General features: G+C 44.7%; 1 protein-coding gene across 1 annotated transcript in view; it reads right to left on the bottom strand.

Moving 5' to 3' along the window:
- Positions 1-238: 238 nt before the first annotated feature.
- The window catches only part of LOC144770765 (ly6/PLAUR domain-containing protein 3-like), a 345,345-nt gene continuing 337,645 nt past the window's right edge, over positions 239-7,938 (bottom strand). The window contains exon 6 of the mRNA XM_078655514.1: positions 239-1,079. Coding sequence (XP_078511640.1) covers positions 841-1,079 — 239 coding nt within the window. The 3' untranslated portion in view covers positions 239-840. The remainder of the gene's footprint in view (positions 1,080-7,938) is intronic.

Genomic DNA, 7,938 nt, shown 5'->3' with positions numbered 1-7,938 from the left:
TTCAAGCTTCAGAAAAGGCGGGTGTGCGACTGGGCCTGTCCTTCTGTTACCTGTTGTGAAGAACCTCTCTTGCTTTGAGCAATTTATGTGCAGTTTTAATACATTTATTCAAAAGTTTGTTGAAAACTTTCAGGAACAACATTCGACAAATAAATGGATTGAAAGGACAACAACGTGTAACATTGATTACTCTTGAAATGATCAAGTACCATGATTAAATACCACCAATATATTAATGCAAGCTTGAAATATATATTTATACGAACAGAGCATCGTGGAAAGAACGTGGGCTTGATTTTACCATACATATTCACTATGGTTTAATCAATTAGTAGAGATCATTCATGCAAGGGGATGTCAGGTCCTAAAAGGGAAGAAAACACATGATAATTATCAGAGAAGGGCTAATCACAGACATGATCTGCTGCTGGAGTGCACCCCAGGGCTGCAAAAAACCTATATGCCTAGGAGGCTTCGTCCTCTCCACCTTTTCTCTGCCAACTCTCAAAAACTAACTGATTATGGAAAATAGAGCAGTAGGTACCGGAATCATTTGTTGTAGGTGCTAATGCATTGCTCTGTTGTTCAGATAAGCCATCGCGATCACTTCAAAAAGTCAGATGAGGTTTGATGTCTGCTTGATTTCACTGTTTATTGATAAGGATACCGATACTGCGCGAAAGCTGTGCCTCTGTATTATATAAGGTTACAGTGCAAACCAATTTAATCGCAATGGTAGATAAACTTTACAAATATGGCTTCGAGTTAAAATGTCTCATCTTTGGGAACAGAATGATGATTCGATTTTTCGGTTCAGTTCTTTATTCTTTCAGCTGCCCTTTATAATAAACTGGTAATGGCCAGCAGGGCAGCCACTATGAGTGGGGCAGCATATGTGGCAGCGCCCGGGCCACCATTTGGCTCCAAAGTTAGCTCCAAATCATTGCAGAGATTTCTGTGACAACAAGAGCCGCGTCTGGTGTGATTCTCATACTCGCTGGAAGTCCCATAGTTCCCACTGCAAAACGACTGGGTGCATTCCTTTAAAAAGTAGGGAAGGGTGATGTTGTTCTGGTGACCTGTAAGAATGGAGCAGAAAGGACAGCAGTTTCAATAATGATCTATGTCGGAAACATACATATTCGACATGCTTCAGTAAAGCTTCCTTGGGTTTGGCATGGCAAGCCCCTCTCTCTCCTGAGGGATACTAGCACCCTGACATGTACCAACTACTAGCACCCTTTGCTCTTGCCGTACGGCAGCGCAGCAGGAAGGCCTGCTGCGCTGCCCTACGGCAACAACTCATAAATGGGGCCCCTAAAGTAAAGCATTTAGATTCATCAAACAACAGAATAAGAAAGTCACTCAACATGAAAGAAATTTGACACCAATGTATAAAATTATATCATTTTTTATAAATTTGTAGACACCAAAATGTGCAAAATACACCAGAAAGTTGTGGAGATATAGGTTTTCAAGTAAAATGTAAATTTCAGCGTTTTAGTCCCCAGTGCAAACAAGCATTGGAACCGCAAAGTTTGAAAACGCTTGAAGAGTTGTGTTTGACTACTTCAGCTTCATTTGAGTGACTTATTCTGACAGGGAGAAGGTCAGTCAGGCCAAACAATACGTTCTGGACAGTTACCTGGTCATGACAGCAGTCTCGAGTCCAGTTCCTCACTTTAAGCAAGGAACACCATAGACTTCAATGGAGTAGTGCTGATTCTGGTGATGCAAGATGCTCAAGGTGCTGTGCGGTTGATATGGGTCTTCTTGTGTTTATTCCTCGGTCCACAGAAATGGTGGGGCAACTTTGGCCATGGGCGGCAGGGGTCCCTCAAAGTCCTCTTTTATTCAGTAGAAGACCAGTGATGGTTTTACAGCCAATCTTCAGTCCCAGCAGGTCTGCTGATTTACTTTGGTGAGGGCTAGTGTCTGTCTATGGCAACTATCCCGCACTCTGGCAACTCTGGCAACTCTTCCAGATCCAACAGGCACAGATGCAACTCCTGAGATTTGAGGGGGGTTCTTCTTGACTGCACGTTGGTGGTCAGCGGTGAATCCGTGGAGATGGCTACTGACTAGTCAGAACAGGCTACTTCAACTTTTATGGACCTGCTGACTGTTGAAGTTCACCTTTTCTGCATAAGGCTCTAGAGTGACTTTCTAAGAGGCTGGCACCACAGGCACAGTCCTATCTTCACTAGCCCAAGGAGCAGCAGGTGCAGTCCAGTGGTTGGTGCAACCTGTCTTGCTAGGTCCAGTGGTCAGTAGGGCAGTCTTCGGTCCAGGTGTGATCTGGCATTCAGGGTGACATATTCACGTCCAAAGGTGCCTTGGAGGAATGAAGCTGTCACTAGCCAGTGGACTTCCATCATCCTCCTGCCCTATGACAATGTACGGCTATGAGTGACATCTAGCAATCCCAGAGTGCACTATTCTGCCCCCTTTCAAGATGACTGAGCGTTTCCCTGGCCACACAAGACGGTTTCTCCTTTGTAGTTCACCTTAAGGGCCAACACTCTGTGTGGCTCCCTGCCAAAGGGAGGTACTACCTCCCTCTGTGGTAGGCCTCTACTGTTCCTGAAACTGGGAGTCATTAACACTTCTCACCGGGATGGCAGATGGCTTTCTAGTGACCAGCAACTGTGAATGGCCACTGGATAAGCTGATCAACAGAGTGGCAACTTTCTAAATCTTGCATTTTCTTAAGAGTGGTATTAACGTTAACTTGTGCATCAAGTCGGGTTTAATGCCACAATTAATTTGATACCTTGAAGTACCCGTTTTAGCAGTCCCATTTAAAAGTTTTCAGGGCTGAAATATGAGCCTGCAATTCTGTACTAGCTAATGGGGCTACTTGTCTTTCCACAGATAAATTAAAATGTTGAAGTTATTCCCATTAGAGCATATAAAGGTACATGTCCTACTTAAGAATATACAGCTACCTTCTTAGGGCTTGATTGGCCATCCATAGGAGAGAAATATATATTGGTAAGGAAAGTGGGGGCTTTGCCATTGGTTTTAATGACAAAGTCGACCTAGTAATTTAAATCTGCGCTTTTAGGCTGGAGTAACAGACTGCGAGCCATTTTGTACTTTGCACGGTGGCACAATCCGTGCTGCAGCCCTGGGTGGACACTCTAACATGCATGCCCTGGATACTCCTGGTACCATATACTGGGGACTTATAAGCAAGTTAGCTTATGGCACTTGGGAGTCACCAATTCAACATACACTTTGAAAGGGGTTAGAACACTGGCACTGAGGTCTGGTTAAAAGGCTTCATTGCACACTTGGAGTCGAAAAACCAGCAGCAGCAGTCCAAAATTTGGGGGTGATCATGCAAGAAAAGGCATTTCCTTACATCTGCTATCAGTCAATAGCACCAAGAGGCCTCACATGAGGCAAAAGTTGCAATTAATAAGAACAAGTTACTTATCTTCAGTAATGTCCTTTCTGGTGGATACTCAGCCTAACTGCAGATTTCTCACCATGCAAATATCACTAGGGCCTAATCTGGATAGGAAAACTCCAAAAGCAGTATTCCTACGCGCTTGAACATGGCACTGTGCAATTCCACACCAGTTCCATTCCACACTGGTAGTGATAAAATGATTATCACTACCATTGTGCTGATGCCAGGTTTCTTTTGGAAGTTTCTTCACACCTTCAGACACAGATTGGAAGGGCCAGTTTTCAGCTTCCTAAATTGGGACCTCTTTAGATGGGGAAAAGGAGACCATTACACTGAATGGGATGGTGGTGAGAAAATGCAATAAAATACGGTATTCACTAGGTAGAGCATTACAAAAGGTAGATATCTTGTTTCTCTGTTGGATATTTCTAACCACAAATTCCTCTTCTTTTGAATGGATACCAAAGCAGTACTTCCCAAGGCCAGAGGCAGCTGGCATGTCATGTGGGTGGTTGGGCACACCAGAAAACAAAAGGCACTTAGCTATTCTCGAGTGCGATGTTCTCCTCGCTCCTTCTCTCCTAGAGGCAGGCAGGATCCCGACTCCCAAGTCATATCCTGGAGATGCTCTCATGCCGCATGAGAGCAGCGCTAGGATGGTGGGAGTGGCCTCTATCAGTGCTTACAAGAGCATTGGAGGCCTTTTCTTTCTCTAACTCAGCTGTCTTAAGACAGCTGGGTTAGAGTTTCAAATGTGCAAGCATGGCTGACCGTCGCAAGATGACTGACCAATGAGACATCCGCATTTTAAACTCGAAAGCACAAAGCTCGCTGCTGCCACTCAGCAGCAATGGCCCCACCCCATCCTGTTGCTCAGTTCGAAATGGGTCAGATGCTGAAAAATAAAATGGTAATAAATGAACTTTCCATTTAATTTTTCAACTCTGGCCATGAGCTTTTGTTATAGAGCGATGCTCCTCTGCTCAAACGGAGGATCCACCCCTGCCCAAGGCATTGGGTCTGTGGAACGACTCAGATCAAAAGATCCTGCAGGACTGAATGAGTATAATGCCCTTTCCAACAGACCTGACAGTCAAAGAAATAGTGCTTTGTAAACATCTTTGTAAATATCAGCCTGAAAACATATCCTGAACAGGCACCAGACATTTCAATGGAGTGGTAGTACCTTTTGCTCTGGTGGAATGAGCCCTCAGACCTCTGGAGACTGGCTCGTAGAAAATACATAGCAGATCTTAATAAAGAGGACTATCCATTGTGAGTTGGTCTGCGTCTGCACTGCCTTGTCCTTCATTGCTTCAGAGAACACCGCAAAGAGATGCACATCCGCCCAATGTTACTTGCTGAAAATGATGTAAAAGTTCAGTGGTCTTCTGGGTTCCAAGTGATAGAGTCTCCTCTCCTCTTTTGAGGGATAAGTTGGAGCAAAGAAGGTCAGATCAGTGACAGCTTGTCTGACACAATACGATGTCACTACTTTCTGCACTCTTAACACGTGCCAATGTTATTGCCAACAGGAAGTTAGTTTTCAAAAACTGGGGCTGTGATGGATGACTGTGCATTGGCTCAAAAGGGATACACATTAGGAAAGTGAGTACTAAATTCAAGTCCCACTGCGGCATCACAAAGGGTTTTGGCTGAAACATATGTTACAAACCTTAACCCCTTCCGCGCTAATGACAAAGCCAGCTCGTCATGGGCGTTACCTGCGCTACGCGGATGATGAGCTGGTTTTGTCACAAACCGCGCGTTTTTCAAATGTCAGCGCACAGCGGGAAAACGCGGTAGCGCGGAAGCGGTTAAAGAAAACACATCACAACAGGTGGTTTGAACAGGGATGGATGGTTCGACAAATGTAAAAAGGCTGAGAGGGTTGAAAGTACTCTTTGAAAGTACCTGCTACTAGCCCTTGCTGGGCCAAAGATACAGTGTATAACAAGACAGCTGACAATTTGGCCTACAACAGGTCTATCTTGTCAGTGCACCACTAAGCCACAAACATATCGCAGCACCCGGCGCACACTGATTTCATAAAAGGCACCTGGCTGTCAAATCACATCAATGTCTCTGGAAGAGCTATCAAAGGAGATCAACTCAATCAATCAATCAGGGGTTTATAAAGCGCGCTACTCACCCATGAGGGTCTGAAAGCGCTGGAGGGGACGCTCCAGATCAGTCGAAGAGCCAGGTCTTGAGGTCCTTCCTGAAGGTGGGGAGGGTTGGAGAGCATCTGTTGTTCACGGGGAGCTCTTTCAAGGTCTTGGCTGCAATGTAGGAGAAGGTTCTCCCAACTGTTTTCTTTCTGTGGATGCGGGGAACCTCTGCCCGGGCGAGGTCGGCGGAGCAGAGGTTCCTCTTGGGTATGTGGAAGGATAGTTTCTCGTTGAGGTATTTGGGTCCAATGTTGTTGAGGGATTTGTAAGCGTGGGAGAGGAGTTTGAAGGTGACCCTCTTCTCAAAAGGGAGCCAGTGGAGGTCTCACAGGTCTTGGTGTCATTGTTCAATCTCCGTGCAAGTGTGCGCAGGCATGGGTGCATGACCCTGCCTTGTTGTTGCAACAAAAGATCCTAATGAAGTGACTGCTTAATCAGAGGACAGATCATCAGGCCAGAAGATCTGGGTACTACACTCTTGCACGACTCCATCTTGTGCCCTCTGTGTTGTGGGTTTTACACATCAGACCTTCCTTTCTCAAGCCTTCCATGATTTTCCTCTCAGGAAGTCTGAACCTCTGAGCCTCCTGTTCTGTTGCTATGAAAGTTTAGTCTGTTTGCACCCGCGGATCAACCAATCAATCAGGGTTTGTAAAGTGCAGCTACTCACCTGTGAGGTTCTCATGGTGCTGTAGGGCGCCACAGCGGATCAGACTACGTGCTTAGTTCATCCAAAGAGCCAGGTCTTGAGGTCCTTCCTGAATTGCGTCGCCATCTTAACCTCATCTTAACGCCATCTTAACCTCACCCCATAGACTGTAAACAAAGCCTCCTGTCCGTGGCTTGTTGATCTTGGCAAAGAGTAGAAATAGCAAAAGGACAAAAAATATTTCGCCTCTACGGTGGCCATCTTTAAAAGGAGCTTGTGCTATCTATGACCTTTTTCAGTGGTGACATGACCTTTAGCCGAATTTGTTAACAGGCTAGTCTGAGAACTTGATTTGCCCTTAGTCCTAATGCCTCATTGACGTTTCTCCTCGCCCTCTTCCATATGTAACGGACGCCCCTCCAAATGAGCCTGTTTTACCAAATTCCTCCCCATACTTGGAGTAAGCTCGACTGTCCCTACTCCCCCACATCACCATTGCAGCTTTACATCCACAACTATAATTAGGACGCCCTTGTCATGAAGTGGTGAACAACCACAGGATATTGCCCAATCTAAAGCACTATTCACACCCCCTTTTTAATTTACCTCATTGTGACTTGTGATATGGGAGTGTCCTTACCAATGACTTGCACCCTTGTAATCTTGTTGACTTTGACATAGATGAGTGATTATCTTGTCTATTGTACCTGTGACTCATCCGAATTATGCACCCTCCTAGATAAGCTTGGTCACTGCCTACACCCTTAATGACCTAACTCACCGGCATTTTATGACTCTCTATTTTGACCTTTACGCTCGTTTCTCCCTCAGATGGAGTATCCTCCACCAATTAGGCCGACCCTAGCAGCTGCTGGTGCTACTGAATCTTAGGTGCTGGGCCCGATCACTATTGACCATCATCATTGTGTTTATGATATTGAATTTACTGACCTTTTTCACTGTTTTTTATTTTATATATTCCTATACACAAGGTATGTTCAGCGCCATCTTCAGCGCGGGGACACGCCGTGATGGCGTCACCAGGCGCTTTATAAACTCCTTTGTTGTTGTATGACAATCTATAATTCAGATGTTTTCTATTTCATATATTCCTATACACAAGGTATGACAATCTATAATCCAGATGGTGTAGCAGCAAGTGGTTCAGTCTCCTGATGTGCTATGAGCACCCTACCTGAAATACAGCATTTGATCTCTTGCATTGGAATCTTTTATTGCCTGCTGCTAGATAATCAGAACATTTACGCTTTTCACTTTATGCTTTTTGTAATCATGTATTCTGTTAAATCCTCGATATTTACCTTGTTACTTTATTCTGCCCACTACCTTTCTAGAGGACCTATCATGCCTATACTACTGCCTCACTGATGTGTGTAATTTTTAACCTATACTTGCAATTTATTTTAATGCCTATACTTCTACCTCATTGAGCTGTGTAATTTCTAACCTACACTAGCAATTTTATTTACTCACCTTATCCCTTTGGTTGTAATGTGAATCCTGTTTATCTTTTTTTCCCTGATTTACTCTTGCTTCCTCTGACCTCTCTGATCTCTCTATCAATAATTTCTCCACTCCACTCGAATAGTCTCTCTCCACGTTGATCCCATCTCCACTCTCACCTCTTTTCTCATAAATGTAACCTTACCTACTACCTCTTCCCTTGGAAGCTCCCCTCT

Source organism: Lissotriton helveticus, chromosome 7 (genome assembly GCF_964261635.1).
Source record: "Lissotriton helveticus chromosome 7, aLisHel1.1, whole genome shotgun sequence".
Taxonomy (NCBI): Eukaryota; Metazoa; Chordata; class Amphibia; order Caudata; family Salamandridae; genus Lissotriton; species Lissotriton helveticus.
The sequence above is the reverse complement of the archived record's forward strand: the minus strand, read 5'-3'. Positions and strand labels throughout refer to the sequence as shown.